Source organism: Dictyostelium purpureum, assembly GCF_000190715.1.
Source record: "Dictyostelium purpureum unplaced genomic scaffold DICPUscaffold_159, whole genome shotgun sequence".
Lineage (NCBI taxonomy): Eukaryota > Evosea > Eumycetozoa > Dictyosteliales > Dictyosteliaceae > Dictyostelium > Dictyostelium purpureum.
The window spans coordinates 8,188-29,646 of record NW_003519496.1 but is presented as its reverse complement, the minus strand read 5'-3'; the positions used below and the strand labels follow the sequence as shown (position 1 = coordinate 29,646).

The following is a 21,459-nucleotide window of genomic DNA, read 5'->3' as shown; positions in this document are numbered from 1 at the left end:
TTTTATTATTTTATTATTTATTATTTTATTATTTATTTATTTTTTTGTTTTAAAAAAAAAAAAAATTTAATTTTTTTTTTTTTTAATTTTTTTTTTTTTTAATTTTTTTTTATTTCCAAATATATTTTTTTTACTGGTCCTTTGCAGTTTATTTTTCATTTTGATAGAATTTAGCTCAGAAAATGAAAGATGGAATCGTGATTTTTTTTCGAATTTATAAAATTTAAATTTTTTTTTAAAAAAAAAGAATCATTATAAGATTATAATATTAACAATACTTATTATAATTCTTTGCATGAGTAGTAATAATGACAATTATTAAACATTTAATTATCACTTTATTATTTTTAAATTATTTTGTAATAATATCAAATACATATATTATAAGAGATATCACACCACTTGGAAATTACAATAAAGAGAATATACAATATGCACTCAATGGTAAATGCTCATTTAAAAAGTTAATATTATGTGTTCCCGAAGAAACCGAGGAATGTGACAAATTAACACTAAATATTCAAAATGTATTTACCGGAATATTGTATTCAAATAGTTCTGCATATATTCATTCAGTTCTAGTTGATGGAATCGGTGTTGGTACACAAGAAATTATTATAAATACAAAATCCACATATTCCCTAGAATGTAGAGGTAAGTAATAATATTTAATCTCTAATTAATATATATATTAATATAATTTAATATTATCAATAGATTTAGATTTAAATAAAATTAATTTCAAAATTGTAAATCAAATATATAAAACTTTTAATATTGATCAATTTACATATTCATATAATGGTCTATATAAAATGGAGGGAATTTTAACGGATCAAGCATTTAGTATAGATACAACTGTTAGTGAAACAGTGATTTTTGTGGATCTGCCAAGATGCTCATTTACCAATCAATATTCAAACTATTTTTTAGTAGAGTGTTTCTCAATCCCTACAACTTACAATTTGCAATCTCCAATTAAAATACAACTTTCATCAAATATCTATACACTAGATACATTTGTTAAAGGTATGCAGAAATATTTCACTTGGATTAAAAAAAATAACAAAATTCATATTAACCTTTTTTTTGAAATTAATTAAAACCTTAGACCTTAATAATGTTATTGAAGTTTCGAATTTTGGGTATTCACCTTCTAATTATCAACTTCAAAATTTAAAGCTTCCAGGCTATAATCAAGGTGTTTTAATTTCTTTTGATACAAATACAGTTGAGTATGATTCCTTTTTATTATTTAAATTGGATGGGTCAGAGATTACTACTTTTAGTTATCCAATTTATGGTGATTTAAACCAAACAACATTCTTGGTTCCAATGGGAAATTTTGATGCAGTTGCTCCAACCGAAATATATTCTCAAAATAAAGACTCATTGAATTTAGTAAACAGTATAAATAGTCCAATTATTAACCAATGTAATTATTTCTAATTAATTTTTAACCATTATTTTATTTAACATCTAACAATCTTATATTATATATAACTATCTAGATTATTTTGATCCTAATGCACAGATTGAAGATGATGGTTTTCTTAACAACACCATTGAAGACAAACCAATAGTATCGGTGGAATTTTCTGGTAAATCTAAATACCTTTTAACCAATTTTATAATTAGACTATCCGAATATGCTTCATTTTCAAAACCTTTCCCATATGGATTTGTTGGTGGGAATAGTAATTCTTTTGTTTATAGAATTGGTTTTTTGGTCTTTTATAAAGATATAGCTCCTAGAATAATATTTATAAAATCGGATCTTAATATCCCAGGTCAAGTTTTAAGATCATATGATAACATTAATGAAAATATTGGAGGTAAATATTAATAGTAATTATATAAATAGTTTAATAGTAAGTTTGTAAACACTAATATTTTTAAAGATGATTCAAAACCACCAATTATTTATAGTATTGAAAAGCTTCATATTATATCAAATTTATATAAATATACAATCAAAGCAGAAATTCCAAATGGTTTCTTTAATTTTAGAGGAGGTTCAACATCTTTGGGCGCTGAAACATTGGTATCTGGTACTTTTGAAAATGGGATTTTCGAATTTGTAGCTTCACCAAATATTTTCCCAATTAATATATATGACAACATTGGATTAAATTTAGAAATTTCAGATTCAATGGTAGTTAATATAAATCCAATTGAAATTTTCGAAGTGCCACTCAGTGATAATAGTACGTATTTAATGACCACATCTTTTTTTTTTTAATAGTTGATATCTTTAACACAATTCTAATGTTTTCTTTTTTTAATAGTTGATATTTATTCCATTCAAAATGTATCATTTTTATATAATGATATTAATGTAACAGATACAAGAGTATATAATGTTTTATATTTTAGCTATAACTCTTTGGTTCCAAAAGATACAGTATTTGTGTTGGTTCCATTGGGAGGTGTAATTCAAGATGTAGCAAATCCCATTAACTCATCTAATGAAAATATGTTTTATTCATCATACAACTATCAAAAGAACTCATTTGAAATAGAGTTTTATATCGAAGAAAATTCCCAAGTGGGTGATTTCCAATTCAATCTAGTGTATGGAAAAAAGATTCTACATTCAAAAACTCTTCCTTCCCAATTAAAAGTAAAGAGCTCTAGTATGTATATTAATTTTTTAATTATAATAATATTAAATTTATTTGTTTATTTTTACTAATTTTAAAATATTTAAAACAGAAATGGATTTAAGAGGTCCTGTAATAAAAAGCTTCAAGTCTTTTGGTCCAAATATAGATTCAGTAAAAACAACTGATTATATAGTATATTCATTCTCAGTTAGCGATCCAATAAATGGTTTTAGCAATGGTTATTTTACAGTTAGAGGTGATTCTGATCTTTCCACCTACAACCTAACATTTACAATTAAAGATGTTTTACCAGGTGGCGACAATTATTTGGGTAATTATGAACTCAAGTTTAAAGTTTCATATCCATGTATATCCCAGGATTTTGTTATTACAGAAGCTGCATTATACGATACAATGAATAAAAAATCATTCTTCTCAATCTTTTCATCCAGTGGAATTTATTCATCGGTAATGAATCCATTTGCTGATCTTTTAAACCCTGATACTGCATTTAATGTAATTAGAGCCTCCTGTGTAGCCGACCCAGATGCAATCACGGACACCAAACCACCAGTTTTAGTAACATTCCAACCATCAACTTTATTAATTGATACCAGTAAAGCCAGTAGAGAATTAACAATTAAATTTAGTGCATCAGATGAAGAAAGTGGTATTAAAGATAACCAGTATCCAATAGTTTATTTAACTACCGCAGGAAATATAGTTACTGAATGCAAATCCAACATTATACTCATTACCCCAATTGTAGATACACCTTTTGGTAACACTATAGACTATTCATGTACAATTCAACTACCTTTAGGCTTTGCATACCCAACTGGATTTGCATTGTCAGTTTATGGTCTAATTAATAACAATGGATATCACAGTGGTTATTCAAGTAATGACTTATCATATCACTCTTTCCCATATTTTGTAGAAACATCATTTAGTACAAATGATCCAAATTTAGAAAGTTATCATAGAGTTTCAGAAAAAGGTGGAGATTTATGGATATTTGGAAGAGGATTTTCTGAACCACTTAAAGCACATATTCAATTTAACGATGGTTCAACCCAAGAGATTCAAGCATCAACTATACATCCAACAGCAATAAAGTTATCTAATGTAGCAGCAACTAGTACACCCTATGAACTATATATCACAAGTAATTCGATTGTATCAAATACTATAATAATCGCACCAACATTTTTTGGCTACACACCAGAAGATGAATCATCAGCTGAAACCCCAACCGAAACCCCAATACCTACAAATAAACCACAACAATGCTTGGGAAAACCACAATGCGGAGGTCCATCACATGGTATATGTATTGAAAATCAAGGTTGTGTTTGCTATTCACCTTGGTTTGGAAATGACTGCTCATCTCAAATTATTATAGTTGATCCCCCAAAATCGAACGATTCCTCACCATCCACTAATATTACATTACCAGGCAATAACGTCACAGCTACATACAAATCACTTATTACACTCGTATCAATTAGAGAGATTAATATTTTTGGTGATGTTCTTTACGAGAAACCATTCGAAAAATGGATATTAAAGCAAGAGGATGAAACAACCTTCATTTATACCACAACTTTGGATATCAAAAAAAGTAGCAATAAAACCGGCACTACAGACATCAAAGCAACATTAAAATGGTTTGTAAATGAAACAACTATATCGTTTGCAAATGAAAAATTTAATATCAGTAAATCATCTATGAAATACACCATCGATATTGGCGAATACCCATTCGAAAACACATTAAACCAGCTAGAACTTGTAATGTCAGCTCAAATCGAATCAAATACCAACGATACGATTTGTTCTGTTAGAGAGTTTGGTGAGACCACAAGTGGCGATAATTCAAACTATGTAAAAATTCAAGTTGACGATCACTCATTGTATGGTAGATTCATAAAAAGAGGTATCATAGACTCTTATATAAAAGCAATCTCTAATGTATTATTAGATAAAGATATGAAACCAATATCAACAACAAAATCACTACAATCTTTTATTGGTATACAAATACCCAACTTCAAACAATCTGTAGTTTTAGACCCTGATTTTTCAATTCTTTTAGATTCAAATTCAGCATCATCAAAATCAGGCTCAATATGTCCAAGCTCGAAATTAAGCGCAGGCAAAATTGCAGGTATAGCTATAGGTTGCACCGCATTTGTTACTGTAATATCAATATCAATAATTTACTCTATCATTAAGAAAAGAAATAATAAAAAATTCATTTCAAGTATAAATAATAAAATGAATGAAATGAATAATGATAAATTATAAACCAATAATAAATAAATAAATAATAAACAAATTGTAATAATAAAACAATAACAAAAGTTTAAATAAGTAGATTTATTTATTTTGCACTAATCATAATAAATATTATAAACAATTTCATTTTTAAAAAAAAAAAAGTCTTTTCTTTTATTATAAAAACCCAAAAAAATAGAATTAAAATATTTATCTCTTTTTTTATTATTAGAACCCATTAAGTGTTAAATTCTTTTTATTTTTGTTTAATAAATAAAAATAAATAAAAAAATATTATGTCTATATTCTGTGTATACCTAAATAATAAAGCTCTATTCATATCTATTTTAACAATAATAATGATTTCAGATTTATTGTGATTTAATAATATAACTTTTTTTGATGAAATTTTAACGGTGTACTCTACAATTAAGTTAAAAAAAATATTAACTTTTACTTTTATATTTTTTTTAAATTTTTAAAATTATTTTTTTTGTTCACACACACAACACACTTTTGTGTTTATATTTAAAAAAAAAAATTAATATGGTGTGTTCACCCTTTTCCTCAATACCACTATTCAACACTATTTAATTTAAAATAACTCAATATATGAAAAAAAATCAAAATCAAAAACAAATGAAAACTACCCACTCAATGGCTTTAATATATTCACAAAGAATATTAAATTATAACTTGCCCAATGATGTATTATTAGAATTACAAATGATATCAACACCACACAATTTCCTTATAAAAAAAAAATTATAATTAGTTATTCAGTTTTTTGCATAAAATATTAAATTTAATAAAAATAAATATCATATTCAATGAAAGATCACACACCCTGTATTAACCTGGAACACAGAGATACACCCATAAAAAAAAATATTATTACCTTAACTTTTAGATTTAAAATAAATAAAAAAAAAAATAAAAAAAGCCATTTTTGTTAAGAGCAGTATCCAATAAAAAATATTTTAAATATTAAGAATTTTTTATGTATATTATCTATTTTTAAATTAACAAGATCTAAAATCATACCATACGATATTTGCTCCACCCCATTAAAAAAAATCAAAAAGTTATAAAAATAAATTGACAATAATTGTTTTTATTAAATAATCGAAGTTGGACTTTTATTTTAATAATTTTTTTTTTTTTTTTTTTTTTTAAATCTTCCAAATTTAAATTCTATAAATAATTTCTTTTTTTTTTTTCTTTATTTGTGCAAAAAAAAAAAAAGCTTTTAAAAATAAAAATAAAAATAATAATTATTATAATAAATAATAAAATAAATAAAAATATAAATAAAATGACAATTTTAAGTAAGATATTTTTAAATTACTAAATATAAAATTAATTTAATTTTAATTTTAAATTTAATTACTAATTTTATTTTTTTTTATTTTTATTTATTTTTATTTTTTTATTTTTTTTATTTTTTTATTTTTTTATTTCTATAGAATCTGTAACATCTTTAATGAACTTTAATGGTAACAAATCGAAAAAAATTGATGAAAATTATTTAAATAATTTAAATTATTATAAAAACGAAATCCAATCTACAAACGCCGCAAAATGGAAACCTGTTGTTCACTTCTTTCCATCAACCCAATTTACTGCTATTGTTTAATAAAGATTTGCAAATATATAAAAATAGAAAAATAAATATTTATTTAAAAAAAAGAAATAATCATCACAATTATAATAAAAATAAACACATATTAGTTAATTTTAAATTATTTTTTTAGAAAAAAAAAAAAATAAAAAAAAAAGTAAATTTTTTTGAAATTATTTTTTTTTAATTTTTTTTTAATTTTTTATTATATTTATTTTACTTTTTTTTTTTTTTATCTATTTTTAATTTAAATAATATATTTTGTAGTAGGAGAATAATATATAAAACTACTACACTAAAAAATTTATGTAAATCATTGTATTCTTAAAATAATTTGTAATTTTTATTAATAATAATAACAATAATATTTGTATATATAAATAAATATATATTATATATTCATATAAAACCCATTTTGTTGTTTATAATTTTTTTCCTTTAAACACACCCGTAAATCTTTTTCGTTTTGTTTTTTAATTTTTTTTTGTAATTATATATATATTTAAATAAAAAAAATAATAAAAAAAAATGTCAACATTACATAATAATAGCGATGGTGATAAAAAATCGAATGATACAATAAAGCCAACATCAACAGCATCTACAACCACCTCTTCTGCGACATCCACAACTTCATCAACATCTGCAACTAAACCTTCAGATGTTAGTCACAGTACAATGAGTAGTGGTGCAACATTAACAAAAAATAAATCAAGTATAACCTCAACCGCAACAACTGTAAAAAAAACACCAACAACATTATCTTCATCAACAAATAAAACAAAAACATCAACACCATCAGCATTAAAGTCAGTATTATCATCAAACTCGTCACTTTCAAATACATTTCCTGGTCCAAGAAAATCAACATCTTCAGGAACAACATCTACAACATCATCAAATAGCGCATCAAGTACAATGACAACAAAAAAATTAACTGATAAATTATCGACACCAACACTATCATCCTCGATGAAAAATAAAAAGCCAATATCATCACTATCAAAACCAACAGCTGCATCATCCCTAAAACAAAATACTTCATCAACAGCACCAGCACCAACATCTTCATCCACTGACAGAAAGAGTTTAACAACATCAGGTTCAGCACTTAAACCTCCAATTAGTACCTCAGCTACCAGTAGTAATTCGTCAACAAGCAAACTACCAACACCATCAGTTTCACCAACCCCACCATCAACAACTAAAAATACACCATCAGATTCTTCACCAACATTAAGTTCTTCAAATTTATCAGATAAAACATTAAATACAACAGCGCCAACAAACATAAAAGATAAAGTACATTCAACATTAACAACCAAAGATTTACATACAACCAAAGATACACATACAGCAACATCAACAACAGCAACATCATCTAGCAGTGGTAAATTAACATCATCACTTCACAAACCAACACCAAGTCCATCAAAGAGACCAATAACTACAACATCAACTACAAGTGGTAGAATATCATTATTAAGTCCAAGCAGACCAACAGGATCCAATTTGTCATCAACAACATCAACACCAAATGGCAAACCAGTAGCACCAAGGGATAGTTTAACAAATAAGGATCCAACCCAACTACGTGATACCATTAGAACACTTCAAAGAGAAAGAGAAGATTTAATGAATAAAAACCATGACCTTCAAAACAAAATAATAGATTCTGACTCAAAACTTTACAATTTAGATGCGACATTAGAGAAACTTAAAATCGATTTAAAGACTGTTACATTAGAAAGAGATACTCATAAACAAAAAGTGGTACGTTTAGAAAATCAATTAAAGAGCGAAATTGACGACCTCACAAGAAAGCTTGAAGAATCTGATGCCAAATTTGAATTTTCAAATGAAAGATATAGCCAAATGTTAACACGTTATCAACAATCTCTTAATACCATGGATGAAATGAAAAATAAATTTAGAGATTCAATTATATCACAAAAACAAGAGTATATAAATATTCAAAATAAATTAGAAAGTGCAAATAAAAAAATTGAAGAATTAGAATCAAATTTAAAAAACAGTACAAATAGTTTTACTAGTAGTAACAGTAGTAGCGGTAATGAAAAAATTTCACCTCCTCAACAAACAAAGCAATTACAACAACCACAACAACCACAACAACCACAACAACTACAACCACAACCACAACCTCAACCAACTCAACAACAACCAAATCAAAACCTAAATTTAAATAATGTAGATAATAATAAATTAAATAACCCATCACCATCACCATTAAACAAAAATATTCATAACAATTTTATAGTTTCACAGGAATCAATTAATAATAATAATAGCTTAGGTGAAACATCCAATGCAACCTCAACCATTATTAGATCCATTAAGTTTAAAATCCAATTCACCACAAGTACAACATAATAATCAACACCCACAAATTCAAATGCAACCACCCCAACTTCAAACTGTTTCAACTACATCCCAACCACTTTTTACAAACAATCCCAATAGCTCATTAAAAACGATACCACCAACACAACAAAACCAATTACAAAACCAACAACAAAACCAACAACAACAACAACCAATAAAATCAAATCCAATTCAAATTAATAATAATCAGCAACCACAACAACCTCAACAACAACAATCTAAAGAAAGTACAACACCAAATGGTAAATCTGGGATTTTTTCAGGATGGTTCTAAATTATATAATTTATAAATAAAATATTAAAATATAACTATTTTAATTTTATTAAATTTTTTTTTTTACAAATTAATATTATTTACATTTATTGCAAAAACTATATTAAGGGGTATAGCTTTACTTTTTGAATAAATTGATTTGAAGAAAAAAATTTATTTAAGTTTTAATAAAAATAAACTTTTTTTTTTAAAAAATTTATATTTTAGTTTATTAATCTTTTATAATACACCGACGAGTCTATTGGCGATAGCAGGTCTTTTTCATAGTTTTTAATTAAATCTGGGAATAATAATACATCTTGTTTGGAATCTATACCATAATAGAACAATATTCCTTTTAATGAATTGTTGTTTCCTATAGAGTCTAATAGATCTTGAACATTTTTTAATAGATCTTCTGGTGGTTCTAGCGGTCCATTATATGAAATTGATAGATATTCTATATTGCATTCCAAGCTATTTAGGGCTTGGTTAAATAAAACCTTTAGCATCCTAATACTATTGATTATAGCATCTTTTTCAAATATAAAGTTTAAATATTTAATTGAATTATTTTTTTTAAAAAATTGTGCTAAATTCTCCACACTATCGTTATTATATAAAGTTGTTGTGAAATCTAAATCTTGAATTTTAATAGATAGCTGAACTAAATTTGGTGGTAAGGTTAGTTGAAAAAAATCTAATTCTAAATTATCTGTACAAAAAGCTAAAGATTCGAGTTCTTTTAGATTTTTACTTAGATCACCTAAAAATTCATTTTTTGCTAATATATTATAGTTGAAATGCTTGATTTTAGGATTTCTTGATGAAAATCCATCCATATGGTAATGAAAGTACTCGATCTCTAATTCGGACTGAAAGGTAATTTCTTTAATTGTATTAAAATCTCTTAAATTAAATATTGGTCTACCAAAAGTGTGATGACAGGTGGCCCCAAGAAATAAGGTCTCTACCGAAAATAGGTCTTCTAAAACATATGAAAAATGAGTTAAATGTGCTTGATCGAGTATATAAAGTTTCTTTAATGTTTTTTTGCAGTATGTAATAATTTTTAATGCTTTGGTTGAAAAAGAATGGTCACGATAGCTTGTATTAGGGTTGATCCATACAGCTATTGTTTCGATATTTAAATTTGAATTTGAAATTGGACGGAATGTATCTTCAAATATTTTTTCTAACTCGCCAAAAAACAAAAAACTGAATATGAAAGCTGTTGATCTATCTCCAATATTATTAATAATATCCATATCAAGCTCTATTGCTTCATCTAGTGTGTATTCAATTTGACATTGTTTTACATCTTTGAATAGGTTTTTAAATCTAACTACCCCCATTTTTTCATAAATATTTTTAAAATAATAATAATTTTTTTGAATTTTATTAATAGTTTGATAGTTTTCTTCAAATAAATTGATATTATTATTATTATTATTATTATTACTATTATTGTTATTACAATTTTCACGATTATTTAATAGTTTTAAATTAATTTCATAATTATTGTTATTGTTTTCTTTATCCTCTAACTCTTCTTTAAAATGTAAATAAAACGAATTTGATGAAATTTGAAAGGGAAAAGAGGTTGCTATAATTCTAAAAAAATTCTTTGAAACAAACATTAAGTTTATCTTCCATTTGTATATTGGGTTTGGTTTTGAGATGAGATTGTATTCTTCTGTATAGCTGTAAATTGTTTCGACATTCTCATTTAAAAGCGGGCACCAGAAAAATTCTTTTTGAATATTTTCATCAAATTCCCAACAATGTTTTAAAATTAATTTAAATATTATATTATTTGTTATTACTTGCATTTATTTTTAATGGTAGGCAGAAGTTTTGATTTTTTTTTTTTGATTTTTTTGTTAAACCTTTAAATGTTTGAGAAAGGGATTTCTTCCTTTTTTTTTTTTTTAATTTTTTTAAAAAAAAAATTTTGAAAAAAAGTGGTTTTTTTTTATATTTTTTTAAAAAAATTTTAGATTATTTTTTTCATTTTTTTTATTTAAATAATAATATATTTATATTATTTCTCTTCGGATCATTGTGTCAATATATTTGAACAAATAGCAACAATAATGTTTTAACAATACTCCTGAATCAATTTTATCAAAAAAAGAATTAGAGCGTCAAAGGGAATCTAAATTTAATGATGGTAAAGGTGGTTTTATTACAAAATTTTTGAAAACTCCAAGAGTAATACAATTTTTGCTCAACAAAAATGGTTATCGATCCACAACGAAATGACCAAAGATCAAGAACATACCCGCTCCTTTTACTTAACTTTTATTTTTAAAAAAAAAAAAAAAAAAAAATTTAATTTTTTTTATTTTTTTGAATTTTTTAATTTTTTTTAAAAATTTTTTTTTTTTTTTGTGAAGTCAAAAAAATTGGGATAATGAATTTCTTCTAAACTCAAGAATTTTAAGACATTGTTTCACCTTTGGCAAAAGATATTTTTAAAAGTTATTTATAATAATAGACTTGATAAGGGTTAAAATTTTTTTTTTTTTTTTTTACAAAATTGTGTTTTTTATTATTAAATATTTAAATTTTTAATAATAAAATAAATAAAATTTAAATAAATATTTTTTTTTAATATTTTTTTGGGGTCTGTTGATAATTATATTTAAACAAACATGAAATCTACCTTAATAAAGGTTTATTATTGTAAAGTTACAGCATGATTGCCACTAGATGTACACAAAGAGTTACACCATCTAACCAAACCAATTTTACCATTATAAATACAAACTCATCAGATTTATGTTTTCATGGATTGTAAAAAAAGAGGGTGTATTAATTTTTTTTCAATATTAATTTTTAATGGCTATAAAAAAAAAAAAATAAAAAAAAAAAAAAAAAAAAAACTGTTTTTGGAAAATATTTGAATTATTATAAAATTTGGGAAAAAAACCAAATTTTTCCATAAAAAAATTCTAATAAACAATACCAAAAAAAATCATAATCACTTCGCAGTTAGTAATTTACAATTTCTTTTTAATTTTAATTTTATTTTATTTTATTTTTATTTTATTTATATTTTAATTTTATTTTATTTTAATTTTTAAAATAATAGATATTTTTGATTGCCTTGTTTATTGCCCAATAAACAAAAAAAAAAAAAACCCATGAAAACAAGTGATGATAGAATGTTGTCAATCTTTTTTCTTTATTTTTTGGGATTGAAAAACTATATATAATTTAAAAAATTTTTCTATATTCAAAATATTTATTTTATTTTTTTTTAAACAATGAAAAAGTATATTTTATTAATATTTATTTCTACAGTTTTAAACTGTTGTTTAGGTGGTCAGTTTTTTGGAAATATTTCAAATGATCTAAAAAACCTTAAACCAACATCAAAAGCTTTTGGTTATTTTCTTAATTTAGAAAACATTAATGAATTCTACTTTTCATATCAAGATTTTAATGAAAATTTTACATACACCGGTTGTATTATAGATTATTATAAACCAGGAGGAAAATTTAATAACTTTAAACCATGGATGATAGTAAATTCTACAAAATGCAAGTTATTAAAATATAATTATAATATTACAAGATTTATTTATTTCTTATATTAAAATATTTAAATTATTATATAGTGTTTTTATGGGATAAAGATTTACAATTCGCCGAGTATGATCCAGAATTAAGAACGGTTAGGGAAATCGAAATACCATCAGCTTTATTAGATCTTAAAAGCCTAGATATTAAAAATAAGTTTTATGATGACGAATTAAATTTATTACTTATGACCACAGTAAATAATTCTATTTATGTATATAGTTTTGAAAAAAATTCACAGTAGGTATTTTATAAATAGAGTTTATAAACACTTTATACTAATATAATTTTTTTATAGTTATTCATTTTATGTTGATTTTGATAATACAACTGAATCAACTAGTTTAAAAGATGCTTATTATGATATCAAAGAGAAAGTATTTGTATTTTCAAAAACATTGCCATTGCAAGTATTTAGATTAGATGTTTTAAAAAACACAACTGAAATGTTTAATATCAAAGGTGTATTTATTGGTCAAAATTTAAAAAGCTATGTGTCATCTTATAAAAACCAATTTGTTTTTTTAGGAAAGAATGAAACTAATCCAGTTATGATGTTATACCAATTCAATACAAATACCAAATCATTAGAACTTTTATTCCAAACCGATAAAAAAGTAAAATATAGTAGTATTAATTTGGTTAGAGGTTTGAACCCACGTTTTGTTTATTTCAGTAATATTAATACTAATGCAGAGGGTTACTTGTTTGATTTAGAAACAAAAACTATAGAATCTTTCAACACAATTAAAAAAAACCGCCATTATGAATACAGTATAACAAGCGAAGTTTCTAACGAATTTTTAACCTCAATAGTCCCAAATTTCCGTTATGTACCTGTAGCTTATGACTCTTCATATTATTATGAATATGTAAACACCGCATTATCGGTCAATAGTTTTAATCTTTCATTAGGATTTATTATATTACTATCATCATTATTATTTATTTAAATTTTTAATAAACTATAATCAATTATTTTACTTCCAATCTTTTTATTTTTTTACAGATAATTTGAGGTACTATTAAAGGAATTTTTAATTGATCCAACAAAGAACCAAAAAAAATTAATCAATAAAAATTATTTTTATTATCATTTTGTCTTTAAATAATAGTTAATTTTTGAAAATGTTAATTAACATGGTAATATTTTACTTTATTAATTTATTTATGTTTTTTTTTTCCTAATTAAAAATAACCTTTTCGACATTTTTAGTGCATGGGCAATGGTTATATTGACAAGTTGTAGCAGCTTTAACTTCCTTATTTATGAAAAGCATACCACTACCTGAGCCACCTGAACCACCTGAACCACCTGAACCACTACCACTTCCTGAAGCACTTGCGCTTGCTGAACCTGAGCAACCACTGCCACTTCCTGAAGCACAACTACCTGATGATGAAGATGGACCTGATGAAGATGGGCCTGATGAAGATGGACCATGGCTGGATGAAGCATGACTTGGGGTTGGTGGAGCATTACATGGTCTTACCATTTTTGGGCAGTTACAAGTACTATTTTAAATTTAAAAAAAAAAAAAGTTAAAATATTAATACAAAAAAAAAAAATAACGAGGTAGTTTAATTTGAAATATTATTTTCTTACCAAGTATTAGTATCGCAAGTAACAACTTGTTTTGTAGCTAAAACATCACATCTTTCTTGACAAACTTCGAAACTATAAAAAATTAAATTAATACCAAAATTATAAATTAATATATAATAAAATACTTACTTTGGAGCATCAATATTTAAAACAGATCCATCATGCATTTCGCATGTGCATCTACTTTTTTTTGAAGCAACAACATTTAATAAACACAAAGCAACTAAAAATAAAGTGAAAACAAATAATTTATTCATTTTTTTATAATAAACAGATAGATGGCATATAACAAAAATTAAAATAAAAAGTGACACAATCAAAATTTATTGATTTTTTTTTTTTTTTTTTTTTTGTGATGAAAAATTTTTTTCTTTTTAATTTCCCACAAGATATTTTGTGAACCTGGTTGATACCAATTTTTTTTTCGAACAGTCGGTATGAAAAACTCTTGGTTTTAAATTTCCTACTCCTTAATTAATAACATACCCTCTAATGATTACATTTTGGTTCAATATAGGGATTTTTGGAAATTTAATTTTTTTTTATTTTTTTTATTTTTTTTTTTGGATATTTATTTATTCACAATTTTTTTTATTTATCTTATCATTAAATATTTTTTTCTTTTTAAAAAAATATTTATTTCTTAAAAACAAATATTTTATAAAAACCTTTTTTTTATTTTTTTTTTATTATTTTTATTTTTTTATTTTTTTTAATTTAATTTATTCAAATGTTTATTCAAATAATACTCTTTTTATTTATATATAATATATCTAAATTTCTTTATATATAATATATTTCGAAATTTAAAAATAAATTTATTATTATTTATTTTTAAAATTTTCATAAAAATAGTATTTTTTTTATTTAATAGATTTATTATAAACAATATGCTATCTCGTTACTTCAAACGAAAATAATTGAATTAAATAACAGATATTTGAAAAAAATCAATATAAAATTATATTTTATTTTATTTATTTTATTTTTTTTAAAAAAAATTTTTTTAATTTTTTTTTTATAGTTTTTTTTTTTTTTTTTTAATTTTTTTTTCTTTAGCATTTTAGAAATTGTAGTTTTTTTTTTTTTAACCAAAAGGTGTTAATAATTAAATAATATACATATAATATACATATATAAAATTTTCATAGTATAATTGTGTGAAATTAATTTTTTTTAGATTCTATTTATATCTTAAACACACAAAAAAAAAATAAAAATAAAAAAAAAAATAAAAAAAAAAAAAAAAAAAAATCTTTATAATTAATTTTTTTCAAAATTATTAATAAATAAATAATAATAATAATAACTAAAAATTATATAATAGTATAATAGTAAAATAATATAATAAAAATACAAACAAATAATTTTTTTTGTTGTAAAATTTTTTTTCTTTTTTTATTTTATTTTATTTGATTTGATTTTTTAAAAATAATTTTTATAAAAAATATAGTTAAATAAAAAAATGATAACAATAAAAGAAGAATTAGAGAATTATTCATTCTCTAAATATTTTTCAAGATTTTATTATTATTTTAAAAGTCATTCATCATCAAATAATAATAATGTCAATAAAAAAACCATTAGTAGTAACAAAGAAAACGAAAATGGGGCTAATAACAATAATAGTAATAATAAAAAATCACCCTCACTATTAAGAGATAGTGGTAATAATAACATTAATGAAGACGACGACTCAACTGCCACATTACTAAAAAATAGCAATGGGTGTTGTGGCGATCATAATAAAGAAAGCATAATAAAAAAAACCAAATACTCACTAAATAACTACAGCGATACACCAGATCATTTAAGAAGACCATTTATATTGGAGGGATACAGAGTGGATTTTTCTTATTGGTTAGCATTCAAATCTATATTTATATTTGGTCATAATGACATTTCAAATATTTACAGTCATTTGATACCAGCAATTTATTTTATATATACACTCTATGGAATTTTAGTAAAAAACAATTATAATATCACAGAAACACCAGATAAAGTTATGTTTGGTATATTTTTAGGCTCTGCTATTTGTACATTTATTTGCTCAGTGTTGTATCATACATTTGGATGCCATTCATATAGCACTTATAAAAAGTTATTACTCTGCGATTATTTGGGTATTGTATTGCTTATTGGCTCATCTTTTTACCCATCGCTCTTTTACACATACAAATGTCATGCGAACTTGATGGTGCTCTACTTGTTTACAATTACTTTTCTTTGCTTTTCTTTATGTGCTTTAATATTTGTGCCAAGATTCCAGGAGCTTCATACACTTAGAAATAGTTTGTTCTGTGCCACAGCTCTCTTTGGTGTTTTCCCAGCTATACACACTTTCTTTATTTTCGACTACTCTCTTTCATTCCAGTTCATCAAGAGAATAATTACAATGTTTTTAATTTTTGGCTTGGGTTTATTCTTTTATATTTATAAAATTCCAGAATCAATTTGGCCAAAAGCTGGCTTATATCACAGTTCTCATAGTTTTTGGCACTGGTTTACCGCATTGGGTCCACTCTACCATTTAGATACCTGCCTATTGTTATTTGAGCAAGTTGCCACTATCACATGTCCTATTTAACTGTAAAAAAAAAAAAAAGATATATAAAGTCTTTTTTTTAAGATTTTTTTTTTTTTTTAGAATTTTTAATAAATAAATAAAAAATTATGTATAAATAATATTATATATAATTATTAAAAGTTTTTAAGAAAACATTTCATTTTTTATTTACAATTTTATTTTTTTATTATTAAAACTTTTTTTAAAAAATATGGTGATTAATCTAAAAACAGAAAATTTATTTTATATTTAAATAATTTAAATTTATTTTAAAAAAGGTTTATATAATAAATATATTGGAATATTATTTATTTAAATGAGATGTGCCATGTTGTTGTGCTGTAAGGTGATTATTAAAAAAAGTACTATTATTATTGTTGTTGTTATTATTACCAATAGTATTATTGGTGTTATTAAAAGTTGTAGTATTATTTATATTATTATTAAAATTTGTAGTAGTAGCAGTATTATTATTATTTGATGGGGTTGAAGATGATGCATAAATTTGATGAACTCTCATATGTTCTTTCCACATTAAAGATTGATGTTCTTTTGAACAGAAATAAGTAGCAAAACCAGTTTTAGCACAATTATAACATTCGAGCATTGACTCTTCGCCACAATAACAACATGGACGTTGTGGTGGTGCAGAGTGTTTATATTTTTCTAAAATAATATCTCTTGCTCTTTGTTTATCTCTGTCAAATTGTTCTTGTTGTTGTAATTGCTTTTGTTGTTGAATATATAAATTTTGTTGTGGAGTAGCAGTATTGTTGGATGAAGCAGTGTTTGATGATGGTGAACCAAATGATTGGAATTGTTGTTGAGAAACTTGTTGATGATATTGTTGTTGAAGTGATGATAAACTATTGTTATTAGAGTTATATTGTTGAGTGGAGTACATTGATGAGGGTGATGAAGCAGTGGCGGCTGTTGTTGGTGTAGTGGTGGTTGATGGGGCAGAGAGATTATTTTGGAATATGGAATTTGATAAGAAAATATTATTAAAATCTGTGCCGAATAATGATGGAGTTGATAATGAAGAGTTGGTTGAATCTAAATAATTAACCCAGCTTGGTGACCAATTATATGGGTCACTTGAATATGAATTATCAGTTTTACCACCAAATAACGAACTTTCCCAATTATTTGAAAAAAGATTAAAATTATAATTTGAAATTGAATTTTTATCTTGATTTTGTTGTTGGGCTTGTTGAATTTGTTGTTGTTGTTGTTGCATTTGTTGAATCTGTTGTTGTTGTTGAGCCTGTACTTGTTGTTGAGCCTGTGCTTGTTGTTGCTTTTTATTTTGTTTCTTTGGTGAGGGTGTTGGTGTATTATTATTATTTGCTTTAGTAGTATTGACTGGTTGTGGTACTGCTTGACCTGCTATTATTGATGCTGTTGATGTTGGTATGCTATTATTTATAGTTTGAATAATTGGTTGGTTTGGTGAAACATTTGAAGAGTTTGAGGAAGTGGATGATGATGGTGATAATGGTCCATTGCTATGTTTTGATGTTTTAACTTTAGCGATAGTTCCAAGTGGTGGAAATTCATTTGAAAGTGGTGGAAACTCATCTTCATAATACTCTGGGGCTGCGGGAGGCTTTTCACCAATCATTGATGGTGAAATAGCACCAGTTGCAATTGCTGAAAATGGTAATGGAGTTAAAGATGATGGACTTTGTGTGACACTTGCGATAGTTGCTGCTGCTGTAATAACTGCTGGAGAAGAGGTATGTAAAGAAATTGGTGTTTGATTATTTGATGATAAAATTGGTGATGATGGTTCAATTAAATTTGATGATGATGATAATGATGGTGAAAGTGGTGTTTGAATTGCTGCTGTTGATGATGATGAGGATGAAGATGAGGATGATGATGAGGATGTGGTTGAGGTTATTATTGTTGGTACTGTTGCTGTTACTGAACTATTATTTGTAATATTGCTATTAACATTATTATTTGTTAAAACTGTTAATTTTGAATTTGTTGGATCAGGTTGAATTGATAATTTTGTACTTTCTTTTTTATTTTTATCATTTGTTTGAACTGATAATTTTTTACTTGAAGATTTTGATTTTGGAGTTGACCATTCATCTATATTTGTATTTGGAGATTCACACATAACACAAGTATAACCTTCTTCTTCATTAATAAAAGTACAAACTAAACATCTCCATTGACCTGGTTGTAACTCAACACCATCCTCGCTAGTATTAACATTACTATCATTTACTAAACTACCATTATTATTACTATTATTTATATTATTACTACTATTATTATTATTATTATTATTATTACCATTACCATTACTATATAAACTGTTTGTATTCTCTATATTATTTGTATTACTTAATAAACTATTACTACTATTACTATTACTATTTGAAATTGAATTACTTATATTACCACTATTTTCTAAATTATTGCTACTATTACTACTATCAGAATTTACTGAATGATTTTGTTGATTCTCTAACTTTTCAGTGTACTCTTCATAATAAGCATCCCATAATGGTGAACCTAATTGAGATAAACGAGTTCCTAATTTTTCGATTTTTAATAATATACGATTTAATTGATCCAATAGTTTCTCTCTATTGGTTTCACTAATTACTGGTTTACTATCAGATACCATAACTTCTGGGCCAACTGATGAACCTCTTGTTGAAGTTAACTTTTCAGTATGCGTTATAAATGGCATATCTTCTACATATTCTATTGCTTCTACGACTTGTAAATGAAATCTCATTATTGTTTTTTGAGCACTTGTAAGCTTTGATGCAATTTTTTCATCTAAAAATGTTGGATTATCGATTAAATCTCTTGAACTTTTTTGTGGTATTTTAAAATCTTTAAATTCATGTATACCTATATTAATTTTACTGTTAGAATTGCTTTTAATTTGATAAAAAAAATGTGACATAGTTACTACTTACTATCTTTTATTTTTTGTAATCTATCTTTTACATGTCTTAATTTACAATGTTTTTCTAAAAGACTAAAAACTTGTTCATCAGTTAATTCCTCATCTTCTTTGGGTAAAAGTAAACTCCATTCATTCCATATACATGTAATAACCTCTTCAATCTATTTTTTTAAAAGTATAAAAAAAAAAAAAAAAAAAAATTAGTAAGCATGTTTTTTAAAATAGGGCGGTAAATATTTTTATAATAAAATTTGATACCCACATCCATCTCTACAAGTTTACCTTTTCTCTTGGCTTGACATGATCTATTCTTTAAATTTCTATCACCTAAAACTATTAAACAATCAGCTTTTGATCCAGTAATAATTTCAGCTAAATTTTCGGTTTTAATTGATTGGCCGTTTTCTTCAGTTTTTAAATATACATCTACACCCCTATCTAAAAATTGATTTTGAACTTCTCTTGCAAATCTCATTACTCTTGAATCTGAAGCATATAAAACAACCATTTGTAAAAAGGGTCTTCTACCTGCCATTCTACTTGGGTTTGATCTTGTGGCAAACGATATAAACTCTTCAGAATCTTCCAAAGATAAATTACTTATATTTAAACTATTTAAACTATTACTATTATTCGTATTATTACTATTATTTATAACTGGAACTATATCTATCTTATTACCACTACTATTTAAATTGGTTGTGGAGGCTGGCTGTATATTATTATTATTATTATTGTTGTTACTATTATCTTTTTTATTGGTCGATAGAGGAACTGTTGATTTTTCATCTGCTGTTGATGAAGATGATGCAGTTTTAGCAGTGTATGTTATATTACCACCATTATTTGACGATGATGATGTACCACCTGTTGAGCTATATGAATGCGAAAACCTACATGAATCTCCTAGCTTACAGGTTCCAGATTTAAAATATTTACAAATAACAGGATATCTCCCACTACCACTGCTAATATTTGATGTTGACCATTCCTGTTTAGACATACTTTATTATTATTTTACTACTATTATTATTGTTGTTATTATATTTATTATTTCTATTTATCTTTTTTTTTAAAATCATTAGTGTATTTTACACAATGTGTATATCACCCCTTTATCTTTATTTTTTTTCTACTACTTGTTTTTTTTTTTTTGTGTGTTTTTTGGATTTTTATTTAATTTTATTTATTTATTTTAAATCGTTTTAATTTATTTATAAAAGTTTAATAAAATCTACTTGAATTTGAACACAGCTGTGAAATGATATTTTTTTAATAAATTGAATTTCTTTAACTAAGTTTTATTTTTTTGTTTTTATAACTATTATTACTGTTTTAATAAAAAAAAAAAAGAACTTATCGAAATACTACAAATATTTATTGGATTGTATCTATTAACTATTGTTTTGAATGAAAAATATTTTATTTTTTTTTAAAACAAATTGTGCGAAATAAAAAAAAAAAATTTTAGAAAAAAATTAAAATAAAAAAAACGAAAAAAAAAAAAAAAAAAAAAAGAAACAAAAAAACTTTTTTTTTTTTTTTATTTTTTATTTATTTTTTATATTTTATGAAAAACTTAATTAAAGATA

At 24.4% G+C, this 21,459-nt stretch overlaps 7 protein-coding genes across 7 annotated transcripts; 4 read left to right on the top strand and 3 right to left on the bottom strand.

The window, feature by feature from the left end:
• Nucleotides 1–308: 308 nt before the first annotated feature.
• Nucleotides 309–4,916, top strand: DICPUDRAFT_153392 (uncharacterized protein; the record flags this gene model as incomplete). The annotated part of the gene is made up of 6 exons (XM_003289031.1): nucleotides 309–654; nucleotides 1,112–1,435; nucleotides 1,512–1,835; nucleotides 1,902–2,207; nucleotides 2,289–2,552; nucleotides 2,716–4,916. The coding sequence occupies 6 exons, from the start codon at nucleotides 309–311 to the stop codon at nucleotides 4,914–4,916; spliced, it is 3,765 nt and encodes a 1,254-aa protein (XP_003289079.1).
• Nucleotides 4,917–7,035: 2,119 nt separating this feature from the next.
• Nucleotides 7,036–9,187, top strand: DICPUDRAFT_153391 (uncharacterized protein; the record flags this gene model as incomplete). Its single annotated transcript, XM_003289030.1, has 2 exons — nucleotides 7,036–8,718; nucleotides 8,825–9,187. The coding sequence occupies 2 exons, from the start codon at nucleotides 7,036–7,038 to the stop codon at nucleotides 9,185–9,187; spliced, it is 2,046 nt and encodes a 681-aa protein (XP_003289078.1).
• A 203-nt stretch (nucleotides 9,188–9,390) lies between these two features.
• On the bottom strand, nucleotides 9,391–10,998 carry DICPUDRAFT_153390 (uncharacterized protein; the record flags this gene model as incomplete). The annotated part of the gene is made up of 1 exon (XM_003289017.1): nucleotides 9,391–10,998. The coding sequence occupies one exon, from the start codon at nucleotides 10,996–10,998 to the stop codon at nucleotides 9,391–9,393; it is 1,608 nt and encodes a 535-aa protein (XP_003289065.1).
• Nucleotides 10,999–12,438: 1,440 nt separating this feature from the next.
• On the top strand, nucleotides 12,439–13,707 carry DICPUDRAFT_79839 (uncharacterized protein; the record flags this gene model as incomplete). The annotated part of the gene is made up of 3 exons (XM_003289029.1): nucleotides 12,439–12,640; nucleotides 12,793–12,994; nucleotides 13,053–13,707. 3 exons carry the CDS (start codon nucleotides 12,439–12,441, stop codon nucleotides 13,705–13,707), a joined length of 1,059 nt encoding a protein of 352 aa, XP_003289077.1.
• A 231-nt stretch (nucleotides 13,708–13,938) lies between these two features.
• DICPUDRAFT_79838 (uncharacterized protein) lies at nucleotides 13,939–14,617 on the bottom strand (the record flags this gene model as incomplete). Its single annotated transcript, XM_003289016.1, has 3 exons — nucleotides 13,939–14,269; nucleotides 14,361–14,432; nucleotides 14,490–14,617. The coding sequence occupies 3 exons, from the start codon at nucleotides 14,615–14,617 to the stop codon at nucleotides 13,939–13,941; spliced, it is 531 nt and encodes a 176-aa protein (XP_003289064.1).
• A 1,208-nt stretch (nucleotides 14,618–15,825) lies between these two features.
• DICPUDRAFT_35083 (uncharacterized protein) lies at nucleotides 15,826–16,950 on the top strand (the record flags this gene model as incomplete). The annotated part of the gene is made up of 1 exon (XM_003289028.1): nucleotides 15,826–16,950. One exon carries the CDS (start codon nucleotides 15,826–15,828, stop codon nucleotides 16,948–16,950), a length of 1,125 nt encoding a protein of 374 aa, XP_003289076.1.
• A 283-nt stretch (nucleotides 16,951–17,233) lies between these two features.
• DICPUDRAFT_98235 (uncharacterized protein) lies at nucleotides 17,234–21,362 on the bottom strand (the record flags this gene model as incomplete). The annotated part of the gene is made up of 3 exons (XM_003289015.1): nucleotides 20,130–21,362; nucleotides 19,878–20,028; nucleotides 17,234–19,809 (listed from the first exon to the last, which is right to left on the bottom strand). The coding sequence occupies exons 1-3, from the start codon at nucleotides 20,868–20,870 to the stop codon at nucleotides 17,234–17,236; spliced, it is 3,468 nt and encodes a 1,155-aa protein (XP_003289063.1). The 5' UTR covers nucleotides 20,871–21,362.
• Between the last annotated feature and the right edge of the window lie 97 nt (nucleotides 21,363–21,459).